Raw genomic sequence first — 21,808 nt, 5'->3', positions numbered from 1 at the left:
TGAAATATATCCATTCCTTTGAGAAAATGCTATGTAAATGCCTGGTCACAGAAGTCAGAAAAGTAGAACACTTGCAGTTACTGAAAGGGATGAAAATTTTCTGGTGACATCTCAGTGTTTGGCAAAGAAGGAGTAGATGTCTCAGAGGAGACAGAGGGTGACAGTCTCAGATTTGCCTTCAGAATGCTGAGCTTTCATATTTTTTGGAGGCTTTCTTTAATTTTCTTTTCCTTTTTTTTCAGAATGAAGCTGGCCTGCTGGAGTTCTTCCAAAATGTGATAAAAGAAACTAGGGCAGAACCCAAAGTGGTGACTAGTTGGGTCCTCAACATTTTTCTGGGTTATTTAAAGCAACAGAGCCTGGCTGTCAGTGAGAGGTGAGTGAGGGCTGGGATTTCTTTTGTCCTTTATGATGAACTCTGTGTCCAGAAGCAGTCAAAGTAGGGCAGGCCCAGTGTTTTCTCTCCCCATTTCCCCGCAGGATAGCCTGACAAGAAGACAAATATCTCCTGTGAATTCCAAATCCTAAAGGTGCCTTCCTTCCTGTTTGAAATGCACCCACTTATTCCACCCTCTGATTGTACACTCTGCCGTCTGTGCTGTGCTAGGGCCTGGGGGCTTGAAGATAAGACAAGGAGTTTTCACACCTGTAGGGGATATAGACTGGTGAGAACACTGGCAGTCCCCTCAGGTGACTGTGTTACGCTAGAGCTGTGCACAGGATGCCCTGAATGACCACAGAGGGACCTGAACTGACACTGAGGGAGCCAACCAGGCTTCCTTCAGAGGGGATGCTGGAGCTTGCCAAGCTGAAGACCCAGTGGGAGTTGGCAAGTGGTGGGAGGCAGGGCACCCTGACACAGGGAGCAATAGTGAGACACTCAGAGACAAGCAGGTGTGGTAGGCCCAGAAAATGCAAAAACTCCATGGTAGCAAAGCCAGCAGACAGGAAAGTTGATGAGAAAGCTGGAGAGATGACAAGGGTTCCGGTAGGGCTTTGTAGGGCTTTGTCACCAGCTCTTGAAAGCCATAGACCCCAGGCTAACTCCTGTTTCAGTGTAAGGAATGGGGTGGAAAAACAGCCTAGATGCAGGGAGACCACTTGGGACCTTCTTGCAGAAGTACCGATGAGAAGTGGTACGGCCTGGCCCTGGGTGAGGATGGCAGGACTGAAGAGAAGTGAACCGGGTGGAGGGCAGGCGTCGCACAGGGTCAGGACTCCCAGATGTCTTGTGCAGGCAGTGGGGTGAAATAGAGGTATAGGAAGAGGAGTGTTTAAAAGAAAGGGGTGGAGGGAGGGTGGCCCGTTTCAGGCATGCTGAGTTTGGGCTGCCTGTGGGCCGATGTCCCTCTGGTGGTGATGGCCAGCAGGCGTCAGATACACGGATCTGGATCTGCGGCTTTCTAGAACTCTCTGGGAGGCATGAATTTGAGAGTTCTCATTTGCCCACTCAGTACATGTTTATTCAGCCTCTGCTGTGTGCAAAGCCCCGTGCTAAGCACTGGAGGAAACCAGTCAACAAGGCAGACACAGACCCTGCCCCCAAACAGCTGGCAATCAGGAAGCTAACGATTACACAGCAGTGAGGGGGAGCTCTAAGAAGAGGGAGAAAGTAATGGCTAAGCGATGGCCTGAGTGAAGGATGACAGTGCTAGTCAGAGCTGAAGGGGTGAAAGAACAGCTCGTGTGAATATCTGAGGGGAGCCTGAGCATGACATCTCGGGAATGCAAGTCCATAGTCCGGTGTAAGTGGTAGCTGGAGTTCGCAGCAGAGAGGTGTCGCTGAAGTTGTCAGGTGGATGAGCACTGTCAGCATGAAAGGTGGACGAGGAAGGAGCCTGAGACACCCTAGCCTGTAACTGAGATGAGTAGAGAAGAAGGAAGGTGAGAAGAAATGGCAGAGAAGTAGGAGGATGCCAGCAGGGTGGTATCTCAAAAGCCATAGAAAAAGCAAATTTCAAGAAGGGAAGAATGAGCAGCAGTTTAGATGTGGGGAGTGGGGCAGGGAGAGTTCCCTAGGGACCCACAGATGGATTGTGGGCCACTGTCAAGGGCCCAGTGGGAGGTGGAGCTCAGTGTGGCAGGTGTGCCACCATCTCAGGAGCACCCTGGCCATGGAGATGTGGAACAGAGAAGACGGACATGTATTGATACATGATTCCAAAAAACGTGTTTGTTAAAAGAAGTTACTCTATACAACGCCAACTTCATTTTCGGCTTCTTCCTCCCATGTGGTTGTGTGGGGTCAGTTCACTTTCTACTTGGCTACTTACAGGTGGTGACCTTGGATAAGCTCACCTCTGTGCACCTCGGTTTCCTCACTCGAAAATGACAGCACCTGCCTTAGATTTTAAGAGGAAAATGCGCAGTGCCTGGCACATAGTGTGCCCTCGGTGTTAACCCTCTCCTCTTTGCCATGTTGTTATATTAAGTATCAAAACAATGGCCCCCCTCAGCCTAAGGTGACTGGCCTCCTCCTGAACAATGATGGCATTTGTTGCCTTCTGGACTTTCACTCACGTCCTTCCAGGTTTGACCTTGCCATTCAGAAGCTCCACTATTGACATTGAAAATACTGTGGCCATTCAGGGAAGGGATTGCTAGGCTGGAGCCATCTGGAGGAGCTGAGGGAGGAGATATAACCCTACCTCACTCCACCTTGGGAGGGAGAGCACTAGGAGGCACCAGTGGGGAGCAGAAGTGAGCCAGGGCCTGATGTGTTTTTGGAATGGGAGGAGCATAGCTGGTAGGAGCAGAGGGTGGAAAATGGCAGAGAAGCAAGGTTGGGTGTATAAATGGAGCCTAGCCAGAACGTGAAGGATCTGGAAAGTCAGGGATTCAGCAGTGAGTCCAGTAAGTAGGTATAGAACACCTCTGTCTGCAGTGCGCATGCAGAGAGGGGCAGGACCCAGTCCCGGCCCTTACGCTGCCAGCCTCCTGGGGAGGATTAGACTTGTGCATCGATGTCATAACTCAAGGCAGAGTGGGGTGCTTCCTGTTTTAGAAGTATACAGAGCAATAGTAGCCAGAAGGCCTGGAAGGCTTCAAGAAGATGAGGTATTTGAGCATATAGATGGACTATAAATCCCTTATTTTTAAATGTATGGTTTTCTGTGTTGCTGGTCATAGAGTTGTGAATTTTAGACTTAGAAGAGACCTTAGATGTCTTCTGGTTCAACCCTTTCATTTAGCAGATGAGGAAACGCCCCCCCCCCCCCCCACACACACACACAAGGCCAGGTGACTTCCCTCAGGTTGCACAGCTGCTAGGCTGGACTCCACATCTGCCGACCTTCAGATGAGTTTGTTTATATGTTGGTCTTTGAAGCTGAGGGTTTGCCTCTCCACCACTTAGTCTGGTAGCTTCTGAAGGAGCTGAGGTTGATAAATTAGCCGGTCAGATGAACTTGGTGCCCCTAGTATTTGCCCAAACAGCTCCTAAGCACTGGAGTTTTAAGAACCAAAAGGGCATCCAATTGTAAATAAAAGTATACAGGGTCGTTCCAAAATCAGGCAAAAAGGAGGCTAAGCAACAGCCCTGTTTGAAAATTGATGTAAATTGAACAAAGAGCAAAAAAGAGAACAAGAGCTGAGGTGCCAGAACCAAGCTGTAGCAGTTCTGCTTCTACACAGTTCAGAGAGCTTTCAGGCAGACGGGGTGTAACAGCCTAACCTGGGAGCAAACGTTAATTAGTGACCAGCCTCAGCCGCCAGAGCTCATGTTTCCAAAGCTGAGAAGATCAGTAGCTGCAAAGGTAGCGTCTGGGTCATCTAGTGCCACTGTAACAGAAATACAAGTGGATGGCTTTAACAAAGAGAAATTTACGTTCTCATAGTCTCATAGGCTACAAGTCCAAATTCAGGGCATCAGCTCCAGGGGAAGGCTTTCTCATCAATCTTTCCCCAGCCTAGGAGCTTCTCCACACAGGGACCCTGGGTCCAAAGGACAGGCTCTGCTCCCAGCACAGCTTTCTTGGTGATATGAGGTCCCCCGCTTCTCTGCTCACTTCGCTTTCTTATATCTTTTATGTAAGATAAAAAGTGGTACAGTCCACACCCCCAAGGAAACTCCTTTTACATTGGATCAGGGATGTGACCTTAGTAAGGGTGTTACGATCCCACCCTAATCCTCTTTAACATGAAACTACAATCATAAAATGGAGGACAACCACACAATACTGGGAATCATGGCCTAACTCAGTTGACACATATTTTGGGGGGACACAATTCAATCCATGACAGGTAGCAACAGTCTCACGACGACACCCAGGCAGGGAACACTCTAGAGACGAAATTGGCAAGAGCTGGTTTTACAAATTAGCATCCATCTTTAAGGGCCCCTTAGGAGACTGGTGTTTAAAGGATCTGACCAGAAAAGCTCTTGTTGAAATTGGCTTTTTAATTGTTTTAAGTGCAATGCTTTGAAAGTTTTTTTTTTTTTAATAACTCATTTTAAATTACTATTAATAAACAGGTTGGTTTAGTTAAGAAAGTGGAAATTGCAGATTCATTAGCCAAGCATTTTGTGGTACTATTAGGCAAGTACAGCCGTCCAGTTGAGTACACCGGAATCCCAGGTCGTAAGGGACGTGGTGGTAACAGAAAGGTGAGCCCAGAAGCGTGATGTGTGGGCAGCATCCAGGAACGGCGGTGTCAGAAATGGTGGCCTTGGGACTGCAGAGGAAGGGGTGGCATCATTAACATTGTGAAGGAAGGATTGCTGGGATTTGGTGATGGCCTAGATTTATGTGGAGTTGGCAACAAAGAAAGCGAAGACAGTGTGATGATTTGTACCCAGGTGACGAGAAGCATGGTGCCACCAGTTGAGACAGCAGATGTGTGGGGTGGAATGGCAGCAGAGCTGGTATGTGGGGAGATAACTTTAGTTTAGAACAGGGGTCAGCAAACTATGTGCATGGGCCTGTAGCCTGTCTTTGTATAGCCTGTGATCTAAGAACGGCTGCTACCCTAAAAAAGCAGAACAAAGATGTGTCAGAGGCCGTCTGTGGCTAAGGTATTTACTCTCTGGCTTTTTACAGGAAAAGGTTGTCAACCACTAGTTTAGAACACGTTGCCTAGGTGAGAGTGGGACCTCTAGGACAGTAGTTGAATTAAGTGGGTAGCAAGGACTGGGACCTGAAGAGGCCAAGGGGCAGCCTTGGGAAAAGGTGCTTTCCACCTTACCAGGTAAAGGCAGAGAGCCAAGGAGAAGAGCCCTGGGGGCCAGTTTCCACAGCAGGAAGAACATCTGGAGGCTCACAGAGGAGGGATTTTCACCGAGGGCTTCATGCAGCCCAGAAGTCAAGGTGAAGAAGGATGGGGAAAAGCAACAAGTGGGAGGAGGTGTTTTTTTTTTTTAAATGGCTTCTGTTGAGGGATAGGGTAGAACTGAATGAAGTGGCATGTGCTTATAGAAGGCAGATAAAAAAACCAGTTGCCGTTGAGTCAGTTCCAACTCACGGTGACGCCGTATGTGTCAGAGTAGAACTGGGTTCCATAGGATTTGCAATGACTGATTTTCCAGCAGTAGATCACCAGGCCTTTCTTCTGAGGTACCTTTGGGGGTGGACTCAAAGCTCCAACCTTTCAGTTAGCAGCCAAGTGTGTTACCATTTGCACCACCCAGGAACATAACCAAAAAAAAAAGGTAGATAAAATTACAAAAATACCAAGCCCATTGCTGTTGAGTCGATTCTAACTCATAGCGACATAGCCCCTCATGCTAGATCTTAGTAAGAAACGAGGTAACAAACTGGGCAGAAACAAGTGACTAAGGGCAAGATCAGTTGGAGGCGTTTTCAAGGCAGGGAAGATCTGTGGGCATCTGCGAAGGTGTGTTAAGGTGGAAACAGGCGTTTGAGTGAGAGTCATAGGCTGGAATTACAAGCGTGGGTGGAGGGTTTGGTTTGATGGAAAAGGAGGAAAGGGTGCTATGGAAAATTGCAGGCCTTGCCTCCATAGATATCCTTGTGAAGTGGTGGATGAGGGTATGTGTTGGAAAGGGGAGTGGGAGGAGACTGTCAGGAACAGTTGCTCAGGGAGACCGGTCCTTGGGTGGGGGCACTAGGAAGTTAGCGAGATGGATTAAAGGATTATTGAGCAGCAGGGCTGCCTGGGTGTCCAGGGACCCATGTCTGCCTCCAGCAGCAGCTGTGTCCCAGTTCACAGCAGCAGACAAGGTGATGCTGGGCCATTTCACAGGGGCCGGGGACAGGGTGATTGTGGGAGTGTCAGGGTGTCTGCTGCCGGAATCCAAGCTGGACACGGAGCTGTGGCTCTACAGGAGCTCCAAGGGCCTGGAGGAAGTTGGAAGTTTTAAAGGCTCCACTTCCCCTCCTCTCTAGAAAGGCTGGCCGTGGAGGATGGGCGGGAAGAGCCGAGCACACAGAGCTGAAGCCTGCATGATGGATTCTTCTCCAGGGCAGGCACAGCCTCTGTGCAGAGACAGCATTGTCTGACAGCAGCCAGTTGGCATGCGTGCCTCTGCTATGTTACGTTCCACATCTGATGGTGTGCCCATGTAACTGGCGAGTGCAGTCTTTCAGGGTCCCTGTGATGGGGTCTGATCTTTGCTCTCCGCCTTACTGGAGGTTAGCCCTGACACATACGGAATTAATGCATTCCAGGTATTAATTCATTATAATTACATCCTAATGAATACAATACCAGATATTCCTGCTGATGAGAGGAAATCAGTACTGCAAACGTTGTTAACCTTCTTCGTGTCAGGCACTGCGGGAGCAAAAAGGTGATTGAGAAATCCCAAATGTTCTACAGTGGAGATATTTTATAGTGTGAGGTTATGACTTAACTGATAAACTAAGGTCATTAGACGGATTTCTTTAATTCAAAGCGGTTTTTAGTTATCTTGTGTTCGTTTTCTGTCATTCTCCACTCCCAAGTCCTCTATGTGATCGGCGCACGCGGGGGTAAGCACTGTCTTTTGTGTACTCTATAAATCCAGTCCAGCCTCCACCATGACAGTGGGTTCTACACTCTAAGATAATTGACCATTGTATTTTTTAGGACTGCAGAATACTCAAGTGACTTGCTTTTTAGAAAAGCCTGGTTGCTTCTTACTTGTCAGTAAGGGTGGCAGGTTGGTGCCGGGATATTTGTTCATTTCCCAGCCCTCTGCCCCTCTTCTGTTGAGATTTAATCAGGATGGTTCACAGATGTTCCAAACACCAATTTAATAACTCCAGATACCCTCCAAACCTAAATTCCACTTGGAATTACCTTTTATCAATACTTTGGGATAAACACACACTTTGGGCATGACGGCTGCCTCAGTGTGTCAGCTGTTTTGAATGAACAACTCTAATGAGGTTTCACGGTGCTTGAATTAGGGTACAGTAAGTCAGGCCTTGTTAACTTGGACTCTTTCAATTTGGAGTTCACGGAAATTGGCGTAGGGGCTAAGATGTAGTTTCCTTTTTATTATCTAAGGGTTTACCAAGAAATTAATAGTGAAAGATGGGCACTGAAAGTGAAACAGAAGGTATTTTCGAGTGGCATTGAGCATCTCAGAAGCTTCCTTCACACAGACACACTGATGCGCTATTTATGTCATCCCATCTATTTAAAACTAGTCCCCTAAAGACCTTGGACAGAAAATGTTTCATTAGCCTAGTTTCTGTCCATGTTTAGAAATAATCAAACCATACATTTTTAAAGAAATAGTCCATAGTTCAGGCTTGTCTCTTCACTCCCCCACCCCCAAACGTGAATTGTGACACTTCACTGGGTTTGGTTGGCCCCTGACTTTGATATCCCAGGACCTTGGCAAATAAGTCATGCCGTAGGAGCATAGCTGTAATGCATCCTGGGCCCTTCCGTGTCCAGGAAGCTGTGGGAAGCCTGCAGCAGGGAGGGAGCACGTGGAGTGGTCCAGGAGGCGGGTAAAGGTGCTGCGTCACCGTGTCCCCTTAAAGAAAGCCTCATGCAGGAAAAAGCAGTTCTGTTTGCTTTGTTAGCTGTTTTGCTTATAATTTTTAGGTTGATTTTTCAGTTGAAAATATTTAATTACTGAGCTTTTGAGGTTTTTTTTTTTCCTTTTCATGTCATGGTTCATGAATTTTGCAGCCACCTCCTTTTTTGACTAATTAAACTGAGCACTTGTCTGTTGCTACAACTTCTGCCAAACAGCTGTCATTGTTGGGTGGCAAAATAGAGAAAAAACAAAACTAGTCACAGAAATTTGTTACACCCTAAAATACAAAATAAATAAGATCAACGAGACCCAGCTAGCCTGTGATTTTCACTCCTGGGTGTGGGTTTAATTATTTAAACCAACAAAATGGGGTGTCCTGGTGTTGAGTGACCGTAAGTGGATAAGGTGATAACGTTCAATGCAAACGTGTTTTCTCTCCTTTGGGGGCCGCTAGTCCCATCACACCCTCTGCGTTGGCCGAGCTTCTCACCCTGCTGGACCACAAAGTGATTTCCTCGTCAGCAGCTAAACAGGTATGTCCCAACTTCCTGAAGCTTCTGACTGCTCTGTTTCCCCCAATAAATTTTTATGTGAAACCCAAATGCCGTAACTAAGTGAATTTCATAATTGATGTATTAAACGCTTGTAAGTGATATTTTCATGCTGAAAGATATCCTTATTTAGCAAGGATATAAAGCCAATACGTGTGAGTCAGAAAATTTGCTACCTGGGGAAAATAATGGATGTTTGGCTTTTCCCTGAATGTTTCCCCCAAACTTTTGTTTGTGTGGAAGGCTGGGCCCTGCAGGTCACGCTCCTGTGAGGCCCAGGGCGGCTTACACATCAGTCCCTGGGCCTCCTGCTCACTCTGCGTCCTCTGCAGCCTTCCAGCCGGTACAGTGGTCTGTCTGTCTTTGCCACACCGTTGCCCTCTGAAAGTCAGTCCTCCAGCAAGGAGGGTGGGTCAGACAGACTGCTACTCATGTAATGGATACAGTTTTACACACGTGCCCACTGTGTTGAAAACTCAGAGAAATGGCATCATCTGAGGTGGCCTTCTGCCTAACAGCCCGAGGTAGGCGAGATTCCTAGAATTCAGAAACCCTTACAAATAAGGACCCAGAAAGATACAGGACACAAAGGCAGCTGCTTGATCTCAATTTCAGATGCCACAGCTGTCAGTGCTTCAGCCAGAAACATAATGTTATTTTAATGCTGCCTTTTGCATGGAATATTTATACACACTGACAGTGGTGGCAGGTTACAAAGTGGGGCTGTGGAAAAGCGGCTGCTTTTGGCTAATTATGAGGCGCTGCGGAGCACATACCGGCTGTGGGCTGTGAAACGGAGACACGAGCTCATAAAGGCTCTGTTGACCCACCGCCAAGTGATGCTGTCAACTATGGGGACCTCAGCATGTTTAGGAAAGTATTTTGGTTCCCTGGATATCAGAGGACTACAAATGCTTATGACAGTGCTCAGCAGTAGCAGAAAGATGGCCTGAGGGCAAGAAAATGAGAGAGAGACACACACAGATAAAAAGCAGATGAATTGTAGCATTTGAAATGAAACAGGAAAAAAAGCCTTTCCCAACTTTCCTGCTTCACCAAAAAAAAAAAAAAAACCCTAAGGCAATGAATTAGTTCTAGTTCTAGTCGAAAGAAATGGAAAATGCTGACAGCTGGGTTCAGATGTAGAGGCACTTTTGGATTTCATCAGCTTCCACTCTTTAAAGGCAGGGGGTGAATCCTGGCTTCAGTGAAGCCACCAAACTAGAATAAAAGCCTAGTTAGAAAGGTGTTTTGTATTTGCTGAGAGGGAAATTCCTCTTACTATCATTGCCTTAGGTTTTTTTTTTTTCCTTTGTTTTCTGATTTTTAAGAAAATAATTTACTGATTTTCTAGGAAAAATAGTATATATTCATTAAAAAGAATTTAAGTAATGCAGAAAAATAAAAAGGCTCCCAAATTCAACCACCCAGAAAGACCTACCATTAATAGTGGGTAAGCATCATTCCAGGTATCTTATCGATGCACACGTGCAGTTAGAAGAATGGATGAATGGCGGATGGATGGATGGATGGGTGGGTGGGTGGATGATGGTTGGGTGGGTGGATGGATGGATGATAGAGAATGGATGATGGAGGATGGGTGGGTGGGTGGATGGATGGATGGATGCAGACAGAAGGTTAGAGAGATAAAGACTTTTGAAAATAAGAGGTAATAGTGTACTTCTTAGTTTTTTAAAAAGTTTAATTGTACAACTCAGTGGGTTTTAGCATATCACACAGTTTTGTAATCATCGCCACTATCTAATTCCAGGATCTTTTCATCACCCTCAAAAAAGAAACCTCGCACCCATTTGCAGTCACTCCCATCTCCCCTTCCACCAGCCCCCGGCCGTGGCTAATCTACTTACACTGTCTGTGGATTTCCCTGTTCTAGACATCTAATATCAGTGGCATCATACAATATGTGGCCTTTTACGTCTGGCTGTTTTCACTTAATGTTATGTTTTCAAGATTGATCATGTTGCACATATCAGAACTTCATTCCTTTTTATGGCTGAATAATACTCCGTTTATATATACATGACATTTATCTCTTCATCTGTTGATAGACATTTGGATTATATCCACTTCTTGGCTATTGTGAATAATGCTACTATGAACGTTTGTGTACAAGTTTTTGTTTGAACAATTTTTTCCATTCTCTCAGGTATATACCTGGGAGTGGAATTGCTGGGCCAACATGGTGACTCCGTGTAACCTTTTGAGGACCTGGCAGACTGTTTTCCAAAACGCTGTACCATGTATGTTCCCACCAAAAATGTGAGGTTCCAGTTTCTCCACCTCCTTGCCAGTGCTTGTTAACATCTGCCTTTCTTATTAGAGCCATCCTAATGGTGTGAATAGAGTCCCTCAATGGTGCAGAGGGTTAAGTGCTCAATGCTAACCAAAAGGTTGTAGGTTCGAGTCTACTGAGAGGCACTTCGGAACAAAGGTCTGGGAGTCTCTGCTTACAAAAAATTAGCCATTGAAAATCCTATGGGACAGAGTTCTGCTCTGACACACATGAGGTCACCGTGAGTCAGAATCAACTTACATTTAATTTTACTTGAATTTAACAGAAGTAAACCTTGGGTTTTAGAAACCTGTGAGTCAGGGGAGGCGCAAGCCCATGAGAAGGGCTCTGACTGCTGGTCTCTGATGCCTCTGACAACTTAGTGCTCTTGGTTTCCCACTGATGCTGGAACAGAATACTACAAGGGGGTGGCTTTAATGGACAGAAGTTTATTTTCTTACAATTTAGGAGATGAGGAGCCTGAATTCAGGGCACCAGCTCCAGGGGAAGGCTTTCTGTCTCTGTCCATTCTGGGGGGAAATCTTTGTCTCTTTCAGCTGCTTCTCTTTCTTGGTGCTCTCCACGTGGCATCTATCTTTACCCATTTGGTGCTTCTGTACCTAATGAACTCTTTATATCTCGAGTGATTGGCTTAAAACACACCCTACACTGGTATGCCTCATTAACATAACAAAGAAACCCCTATTCCCGAAGAGGGTTACATCAACAAGTATAGGGGTTAGGATTTATAACATAATTTTTGGGGACACAACTGAATCCATAACAAGGTCCCATTAGTGATTGGCTCTTGGGGGTGAGGAAAGTGGGCTGAGTGACTCCTGGGGATGACAGGTCGACAGAAAGAATCATCCTGTCCTGAGGACATTCTGAATTCCAAGGAATCACCCACTTGACGTTCTAATTTGTTGTTAATCTGGCATCTGGCTGTGTTGGCCTGCCCCTCGCTTACACCACTGCTCCTCATTTCCCTCACACACTGCCTGTACCTTCCTCTACTTCTGAGATTCACAGACATCGTCCTCTAAGCACTGTGCTGGGGAGCGGGGGTTATATATCAGTGTGAGCGACGTCCTGGCATCTGTAGACAAGTATCCTAGGTTCCTCTCACGAGTTCCCATTCTGTCTCTTGAAATAGCAAGTGGCAGTCCCCACCTTCCACCCTCGCCAAGCATAGGGCCAGCTTGAACACACCAGACACCTAGTCCTCAGTCACAGCTGACCTGCCAGGAACACCTCAGTGATTTACGGCCTGCTGGCCAGAGTCAGGGCCTAGGGGGAAACCACCGCCCAGGGTGTGCGTGCCTCTCCTTGTGCACACCTGGAAGGAGATGCACATACAGTCCACGTTCTCCAGGGATCGCCAGGTTGATTTCAGTGAGACTGGGTGGGATTAGGCTTCTCCAGGGATGGAAATCTTGTTTTAATGCAAAAGTGTGCCGGTTAACTAATTTTCTCTTGCTCTAAAATCACAAAAAAAACCTTTTGATCTAGAAAGTGTTATGTATCATGGAGTCAGCTGTGCTACAAGTGATTTGATGCCTTTTATTCCTCTTTTAGTACTTTAGTTCTTTGCACATTTTATTGTGCCCTGCAACTCTTGGGGGGCCTTGGGTTGACGTTTGTGCCTTCAAGAAGAATGACCTTTGACAATACTTGCTTTGGACAAAAGGGGGCCCTCCCTCTCTGTCGTCTTCATGGTTCCCTCCACCGTCTTACTTGAACAGGTCCTTCCTCCACACTGAGCTCCAGAGCCCTGGGACAGGCAGGGACAGGTTGGGGGCCTGAGTGCTTTCCTGCAGCTTCCCTATGACATACTTTACAAATAGCTCTAGCTGCAGAAAACAGTTGAGTAGCAATCAAGAGGTCCGTGTGTGAGCCTGGTCCCCAGAGAACCAAAGGCCAGGTTTCTTCCCTGTCTGTCAGAGTTGGCTCGAGTGGCTCTGTGGAAGTGAGGTGGTGTTCCCAGCTTCCATTTCCCCATCCTTTGGGTGGCCACTCACCAGCGCTGGGCACCAGCTTTGCACTAGAAACTCCCTGCCATGTGTTTTGTCTTGGGTGGACAGCAGGGGGGCCAGGACTTGTGTTCCTGGCCAGAAACAACTGCACTTGGATAGCACTTCCCAGGGTGGTGACTGACAAGCCAAGAATATATCCTGCAGCGCGAGGCCTGTGGGGCTGGGGCGGGGTGGGGGGGGGTGGCGGGCACTGGAGCCTGGCCTGGACTCTCAGGGGCCTGGAGGCTGGAGCCAGGGTGCATGCACCTCCTCTTAAGTAGGAATAAGCAGAGGCTTGGGCAACTGGAAGGAGTCCCCCACGGTCCCCAGGGAGCTAGGTCTGGGCAGTAGTAGCCACTTCACTAGTGTTTACACTCAGAGAAGTTAATACGCTGAGGTATTCCAACTCTGGGAGTCAAGAACACACCAGCCACGGGGCTGCCATTTGTTCCCAGATGTTGCTGCAGTCTGTCTCTCTGGTGTCACTCCTTTGCATCCCCCACCCCACTTTCTCAGGGAGCAGCCAGCCGCTCAGCATTTAAAAGGTCAACCCACCTCGTGGTTGCATTCCCACCACTTAAGTTCCTTTGGCTCCACACATCCAGCCAGCGCATGAGCCTGTCAGGTCCCTGTGGTCTTGGGTCTTGGGTCTCTGTAAAGGCTGACTCGAGTGGCCCACTCCAGGTCTGCTCTGTGTCTTCAGGGCCAGGAGAAACAGGCCCCTGCTGCACTGAGCGTCTGCCTCTCCTGTGAGCAGGGGCTGGGTGGCTTCTTCCTGAGCACGTCCTAGCAGGTGGTTTGTTCCGCACCAGGGTTTGAGATCTCGAGGAGGCTCTTCCTGAGTGCTGAATGCTGGACTCTTTCAGCAAGGAGCTTCTTTAGGAGTCTCTGCAGATAAAGCACACACTGGAAAAAGGTCTAAATGTCCACCAGTAGGAGATACTTAAGGAGCCCTGGAGTCGGAATTGACTCCACCGCAACGGTTTTTTAACGGGGGTGGTGCAGTGATTAAGCACTCGGCTGCTGACTGAAAGGTTGGCCATTGGAACCTACCAGCCACTCAAGAAAGATGTGGCAGTCTGCTTCCATAAAGATTAAAAAAAAAAACCTTGGAAACCCTATGGGGCAGTTCTACTCTGTCCTATGGGGCGCTGAGTCAGAATTGACTCAGTGGCAGTGGGCTAGGGAATAATTATGATAAATGCATTTGATGGATATTATATATTTTATTAATATAAAACTTCTGTAATTGGGGAAAAAAGCAGAACACAATTGTATATACATTATGATCACAACTGCTACAAAAAAAAGAAAAAAGATCTGAAGAAAACACACCAAAATATTACATTGGTTATACTGAGGGAATGGAAATACAAGTGATATCTTTTATGTTTTCTATATTTATTTTCTACCAGGGCTTCAAGCCAGTTCCGTCCAGTTTGAACCCCTGCTAAGAATTTGCATTGCTAACAAGTTCCCAGGTGATGCTAATGCTGCTAGTTAGGGGCCAATGCTGGGAACCACTAGTAGAGCAGTGGTTCTCAAAATTTGTTATACATAAGAATCACCTGGGGATCATGTTAAAATGTGGATTCTGATTCAGTATATCTGTGGTGGATATGCAAATTCTCAGCAGGGGTTCAAACTGGAAGGAACCAGTTCGAAGCCGTTTTCTACAGTGAACATGTATTAACTTTTATAATTGGATTATGGTGTTGAAGGATATTGAACATACCAAGGACTGTCAGAGGAACGAACAAGTCTGTCTTGGAAGAAGTACAGCCAGAATGCTCCTTGGAGGCAAGGATGGCAAGACTTTGTTCGTCTCACATACTTCAATGTTATCAGGAGGGACCAGTCCCTGGAGAAGGGTATCATGCTTGGCAAAGTAGAGCGTTGGCGAAAAAGAGGAAGACCCTCAACTAGGTGGATTAACACAGTGGCTGCAATGATGGGCTCAAACATGGCAATGACTTAGGAGGCACAGGACCGAGGAACAGTGTTTCCTTCTGTTGTACGTAGGGCTGCTATGAGTCAGAATCGACTGGATGGCACGTACCGACAACAACAATTAGAAACAGTGTTAAAAAATTTTAACTCTTAATTCAAGAAAAATAAATAATATCGGGGAAAAGAGGCAGAGAAACCCTTCAGAATACTTGTGGGGCAGCTCACCGAGTATCAACCACATTATAAAGTGTCTTGCCCTCTGCTTCATATGCTGCTGACACCCCGTTAGTAAGTCAGCTGACAGCAGGGGAAGTTCTTAGCTGCCCTTGTGCCCCTCACTCCGATGCTGTACACATTGTTGGGCTCAGCATAGTTGGTGAACTGAGTTGGAGGCATGTATTTCTCTTAAGAGCGGGCAGATTTTCCCCGAGGAGCCAGGTGGTGTGGCGGTGGCCGTTGCACGCTCAGGACCCACCGAGTACACATCCTTGGCCATGTTCACTGGGCACGCTCTGAGGAGCTGAGCTGCAGGCACCGTGCATGGCGCATCATCACAGCCACGATCCATAATTGTGGTTTGTTTTGATTCCGATGGGGGGAAGGAAGCTTGAGCCCTACAGAGACTCAGAGCATTTTCCCTTCATTTGCTTTGCTGTGACTGCTAATTATTGAAGAGCTCTGTCTGTCCAGGAGGAGTGGCCCCTGGCTGGCCCATCCTCAGCCTGAACCATAACACGAGCACAGTGTCAGCGATGACTGCACGGTGTCAGTGATGACTGCACGGTGTCAGCGATGACTGCAGGCCAGAGGAAGGGGGTGTGGCAGGGACCAGCAGAGAGCCACACCCCCCTCCCCATTCCAGCTTACCTAGAACAACGGGAGTGAGGAAGACCACCACCCTAGGGAAAAAAAAAAAATGCTTTCTTAAAAATGTTTTCCAAGTTCGATCAGTTTTGGGATTTGTTGTCATTTTTTAAGTAGAAAAAAACACGCACTATTAACTGTTAATTATCCTCGTCAGATTCAGGTCCAGCTCTACCTGCAGGGGATAAGCGTGGTAGGCCAGAGGCCCTGTGGAGTGTAATTTGTTTTTCGTCATTTTCCATTTTGCGTCTTCAGTATGGGTGCCCATGAAATCTTTCCCCGCAGGCCAAGATCTCTGGACTTATCTAAGTGCAGAGGTTCCCTCCTGCAGCCTGGGTGACCCCATCCTTTACCAAAATGTCACCTCAATTAATTCAGTGGACAGGAGACAGCTCCATCTCTGGCCTCTGACTCGAGTCAGCAGGGGCCCTGTGAGTAATCACCCTCTACACCTTCAGCAGCCTCCTGTGGGGGGGCCAAGGCCAGGACCCGCCATCGCTCGGGCACTGTGGGCACCAGCTGCCCCACTTGCCACAGGAGCCAGTCCTCTGTGCTCTCCGCTGACAGCAGTCCAGCGTCAGCAGGAGATTCAGGCTTTGTTTACATGCCCTCTAGAGGCTTCGTTTCCAGCCCTGTCAGGCATGCTCCGGGGGAGACAGGCCCACAGGGCAGCCCTTGCCCTGCAGGCCTGCCGGCACAGCTGGGCACTTATTGAATCTGCTTCTTCCTGCCCAGGGTCTCCATATCACTGCAGGGGAAGGGGGCTGGGCGAAGAGCTGACTCCTGCCTTCCCTGTCCCTTCCCTCCTCTGGTCTGTAGGTGTTTGAGGAGCTGTGGAAGAGTAAAAGCAAGACTGCGGCACAGATCGTTTCAGAGAAGAAGCTGGAGCTGATGCAGGATCTGGAGGCGCTGGAGCAGCTCTGCCAGGCCATCATGGAGGGACATCCTCAAGTGGTGACTGTCACTTGCGGCAAGGGTGCATGGGAGACAGGGTCCCTTCTCTGACCAGCAGAGGGACAGGGCCACTTGCTTGCAGGGCCCACCAGCTGGCCAGGCCTAAGGACATAGCCCAGAGGCTTGTCCTAGCAGTGGCTGGCCCAGCTTCATCAGTAACTCCCTAGTTATTTTTGTCGGCTTTTAAGTTAAGGTCAAAAGAGATGGAATTAGGTAGATACTGGGAAAATGCTGCTCCTTTTCCTGTAAAGGAATTCCGCCCTGGACTTTAGTCTCCATGGCGCTACAATTTAAAAGGGCCCGATCAAGCCAGTAGGTCCTAGTCTTGACCTCTCTCTGGGTTGGCACTTTGTTGTAGCTAGGCTTGCACACACAACTTCCTACAGAGGACCTCTCAACGGTAACCCAGCAGGCAGGGCTGCAGAGGAGAGGAAAGATAGGCAAACGGTTTAGCTTCATGCTTTAAGAGGTGGGAAGAAAGGCAGAAAGGAAAATTACTTGTAAATCACCTGAGAAAATCCTTGACAGCAGCATGGCTGAAAACCAAGCCATTTTGTGTCTGAGCAGAGCACAAAATAGAAAAGCTAAAATGAGGCGCGTTCCTCCCTCCCCGAGTCTAATCATATTGTCTAGAGAGATTTTTCAGTGGGGAAAAAATTGCTAGCATCTCTTTCAAAATAATCCCCACCCACCCATCAGCTTGCCGGAGACACTAACAGCTCGGTAAAGAGCTCTTGATAAGGAAAATGAGCTTGCACCGGAGCCGGGCAATCTTCATCTTTCTGCCTCATCTGCAGTGACTGATAAAGGCACCCTTTTAGTGCAGCTCTCCGGCGCAGATACGCGCAGACGTAACTGCCGATCAAGGAGCGCAGAGCGGGAGGTCGTGGGCGGGGGGCCCTCGCGATCTGATGTGAATCCAGCGCCTCCTGTCTAACCCACCGCCGCGGCGCACCCCCCGCCCCCCATGCTCTGGAAGAGTTTCCATCTTTCAGACTTGTTTTCTCAAACAGCTCTTGCTGGCAGGGGAGGGGAGGGGAGGACAGCCCTGCATTCCCTGAGGCGGCTGAGCACCGTCACAGTGGCGTTAGAGCTTCGTCTCCACTCTGCTCGGACTTGATAATTCTCCGCAGAGAAGTGACCCAGTCGGAGGGCTCACAGAAGCTCCGTGTCGCCGTGCCCAGGAGTGTGCCCAGGCCAGCTTCTCTAGCTGTGGGCAGTCACTCGTTAGACATCAGGGCGCTCCTCGTGTTCGTTTTAATCGGAAAGCAGAGTAGCAAAAGCCTCCTTAGGCGGGAGCCTGGAAACCTCAGATGCCAGCCCCTCTTTACTTTCCTCATATCTAGTCCTGACAGAAGAAAGAAATCGATTTTAATATTCAGTAAGCTTAACCTTTAGGATTTTGAGGTATGAATCTGCTTATTATTTTCTCCTCTTTAAACAATTTCTATCTTTAAAGGTAATGGACCTGAAGAAGGGAAACCTCAAAGCTATAAATAAACTGATCGGTCTGGTCCGAAAAGCAACTCTAGACCGAGCAGATCCCACTGTGATAAAGAAAATACTGGAGGAGAAGCTGTCATCATGAGCTGTTCTGGGTCTCTGCCGAGAGAGAACTCACCCACAGACTGGGAACAGCAGCCTGTGACACCTGAGGTCCACCTGCTCTTCAGTGCTGGAGTCACTGTCCCTGCCTGCTCAGTGCAGGGCTGTCTCACACTTCTCACCTCTTAGGGCCTGGGCCTTGGGAAGCTGCCTCCACAGGAGACCAGGAGACCCGCCCTGTTTGCGGTATTGACATCAAGATGGTTCAATGAGAGAGCTACAATGGAGGCTAAGAAATAGCAAGTTCTAATATTTATTAATTCCAAACTAAATAAACACATACCGTTTCAAATACTGTTACCATTCTTAAGAAAGCTTTTTTTCTCAGCAATTCATTCAACAGATGTTTTGGGGGAACTTGCTGTAGGTACTGGGATTGGCAGTAATCCAGACTGACAGTAATTTGGATATAGTATTTTTAGATCCAAAAATAGGCTGATGAAGCTGAAAACACAATAAATTAATTGGCACAGAGTAAACACCAGTTTGTTGGGGGGGGGGATGAAGGGTGGGACCAAAGGAATTAGCAGTAATCACCCAGCTACTGAGTGAAAGGGTTCCCTAAGGGACTGAGAAGGCAGAGGTCTGAGAATAAATGTTTGTTTTGGTAAAAAAGACAACAGAAGTTTTCAAATAAATTTAATGAATAAAATATATACTGAAATTTCACATAAAAAATTAACTTACACTTCAAAGATTGTGCAGTTGACAACCCACCCACCTTATCCCTGGGCCAAAAAAGATAAAGTATAACATGAAATTGATTTGTCTGGAAAAAGTAAAATTATGAACTAGTCTATCAGCCCTTGACCTATAATGATGACCACAGTGCAGTGAACAAGTATCCCGATGCAAGCTGAGTGGCCTGTGTACCTCTTTTCAGGACAGTAACACTTATCTTCCCTCTATTGCATTGTGGTGCCCCTTTGTCTGCTGTCTCCGTTTCCTCTGACTCACAGCTCTTATTTCGAAGACCAGTTTTGCAAATGATATTTTTTAAAAGCACACGCCACGTAAACTGTGGTACAAGCAAGAGCACAGACTCTTTGAAGGCCCTGACTTTATTCTCTAGCCTACCAAGAAGGATGGTGAAAACATCCCTGTCATTAGCACTGCTGTGGTAGCACCTGGGAAACTGGTGAAAAGTGGGCCCCCCTCCCCCCCCAACGTAATCACTGGTTCCCGGTTGTAGACAACGCTCAGGTCTTCTCTGAGTGAAGTGTCCTCCTGGCTGAACCAGGAAAGCCAGAAGGAAATGAAATTCATTTTGTGGTTTATCTTTCAGACAAGCATGAGGAAGTAACTTTCAAAAAAATTGTTTTAATTAGTGACTTAAAATTGTAAGAGACTTATGTCCCATCGCCCAGGAAGCCATGTGCCCCACAACACGGGCCTAAAAGCAAAAAGTGCTCCTACTTTCACTAAACCTCTTTTTAAGAGTGTGAAAGGCGGTGTTCACACGCCTCGTTCCACAGGCCTCTGAATTACAAATGGGCAGAGAAGGTTTGTGAGATTGGAATCTGGTGGGACCTTTTCTCTGTAAGAAATAAGATTCAGTTTTGTTTTATAAATGCCATTTTCACCAAAGGTTCTTGCTTCTTGGCCTATCAAGCCTCATAGAAAGCTTTGGAGGATCCTTCCAGACTGCTTTAAGTCAAATGCTTACTTAAACGCGGTGAAGCCAGATAAAGACGGCTTACCAGAACTATTAAAAGTGTGAACTGTACTATGGGCTGATCAGTTTCTGAGAAAACGTCCGTTGTTAAGACACCGAATCTTTAAAGTGCAATTCTAGTCCAGATATAACAATAGCCTTTTGTCTTGAACACCAAGTTCTGAAATCTTGAAAACCAGACTTTGTTATGTTGATAGAACTTCTACTAGGAAAAAAAAAAAAAAAAAAAACAGCTCAGCCATCTTACTTGGAGCCTGACTAGCTATTTGAAAGATGAGTTTACGTAACACCCTCAGAAATTCACAAAGTATGGCTCTGCTGATAAATGCACCTTGGTGAAATACAATTTTAAATACGTTCTTGTATGAGTGTGAATTTAGTCTGGTTCTGTGTTTGCTATTCAGGGGAAATCACATTAAAATGCATGAATTGGCGCCACAGGTAAAGCAATGCCATCTGTCATTGGAATCCACACACCTGTAGGCTGGGTGTATGGCCCTGAGCTCTCACCGGGGAGGTAATGTGCCAGAAAACTGGCTCCCCGAGGCTGCCTGCACCAGCCCCACCTGGTCAGGCCCAAACGCATGTTCTGCTGCTTCGGGAGGTTGGCGGGCTGGTGTGTCCTGGTGGGGAAGGCAGGGTGTCCTCTCCAGCACTCAGCACGCTGCCAGGGACAGAGAAAGCAGTCAATATATGTCCCTTTAACTGATTAAATAAAATTTATGGAAAGTCTCTGTGGGACCTCTTTTTTGGTAAGAGGACTGGTGCTGCCCACGGTGAGGCACTTAAATTATGGGTCATTGGGGTTTAGGAGGGAGCTGCTCCAGGCACTTAAATCAGAGTGAAATTCTGTTCCTATCTTTCAAGGCGTCAGATGGCCCAGGGAAAGGAACTTAGATCATTATTACACCAAGGTAAGGCTGTTCTAGCTGAGCACCCCACCCCATCCCTTTTGGTGGTTACTGGAGATCTGGAAGAAGGATATGAAATTTGTAAAAGTATGCCGTACTTGTATGTTGCCTCTCTCAGCTCTGGGCTGCTTAATTCACTGTACAGTTTATGGCTGTGACTCACAATTTCTATTGTGATTTTCCTTTCTATTCAATCTAGCTCAGTTGTTTCAAGGATTCTACATAGTGACTATTAAAAAAAAGAAATTAAGTCTATCTGAAAGGCTGTGTTATTTACCAATTATCAGAAGCAGAACCGACGCCATCACCTCAGCAGGTTGTGGACAAACGGACATGGATCGTTAGGAACACAGCTGACACTAGACTGTGAGACAGAGAGTGTTTGGTTGAAACCCTTTCTTGCTACCTCCCTTGGTCAAACAACTTAGCAAAAACCACTTAAGTAAGATGGTCAACATCAAATTCCCTCTTTTAACATATCTGCAGAGCAAAAAGGGCCTGGTTATAGGTGGGCCTTTGGAAGACTTGTCCCAGTAAAAAGCCAGCTGACGTACAGAGGAGCACAGACTTCGCAATCTCAGCTCCAATCGGCCTGAGAGTTGCTATCACCCTGTCAGGTTCTGAAACCATGCAGTAAATCTCTACTCTCCAAAAGATGCTGAAACACATATGGAACGTGCGTTGCTCGTGTGGATGACACTGAACTAGGTTAACTTGCATCTTGTTAAGACAGTCAAAACCCACTCACCTGAACAGATAGAAGAGCCAGCCCTAACTAAAATCAGTATCAGTTGTAGGATTCTGAGTGCAGGGGGCCAAAGAACTGAAGGGTTGCCCCAGCTTGTCCTGGCCTTTCTTTCCCCCACAGAGCCTTGCTGACAATCTCCCAGTAAAGCCCTGTTGATCCAGTTGATGAGCTTCCAGGATAATCCATCCTCCAAAACAAGTCTTGGCCTAATAAATGCCTGAATGGGCAGAGGATTTACTGAGGCAAATTATCCTGAAAACAATTCTGAGTCTTCTCAGGGCACTTTCTAAAGCATTAGGTTTATGACGG

At 47.2% G+C, this 21,808-nt stretch overlaps 1 protein-coding gene across 3 annotated transcripts in view; it reads left to right on the top strand.

Moving 5' to 3' along the window:
* The window catches only part of GATB (glutamyl-tRNA amidotransferase subunit B), an 88,954-nt gene extending 70,164 nt beyond the window's left edge, over positions 1 to 18,790 (top strand). For 2 of the 3 annotated variants that reach the window (XM_010597203.3, XM_003417518.4), the window contains 4 exons: positions 243 to 376; positions 8,388 to 8,466; positions 16,426 to 16,560; positions 18,020 to 18,790. In XM_010597203.3, coding sequence (XP_010595505.3) covers positions 243 to 376; positions 8,388 to 8,466; positions 16,426 to 16,560; positions 18,020 to 18,148 — 477 coding nt within the window. In that variant the 3' untranslated portion in view covers positions 18,149 to 18,790. Of the gene's footprint in view, positions 1 to 242; positions 377 to 8,387; positions 8,467 to 10,651; positions 12,979 to 16,425; positions 16,561 to 18,019 lie in introns of those variants that run through there. The other variant, XM_023557133.2, reaches the window with a different exon arrangement.
* Positions 18,791 to 21,808: the final 3,018 nt, after the last annotated feature.

This window comes from Loxodonta africana, chromosome 13 (assembly GCF_030014295.1).
Source record: "Loxodonta africana isolate mLoxAfr1 chromosome 13, mLoxAfr1.hap2, whole genome shotgun sequence".
NCBI classification, from domain to species: domain Eukaryota; kingdom Metazoa; phylum Chordata; class Mammalia; order Proboscidea; family Elephantidae; genus Loxodonta; species Loxodonta africana.
This window is presented reverse-complemented; position numbering and strand designations above follow the sequence as displayed.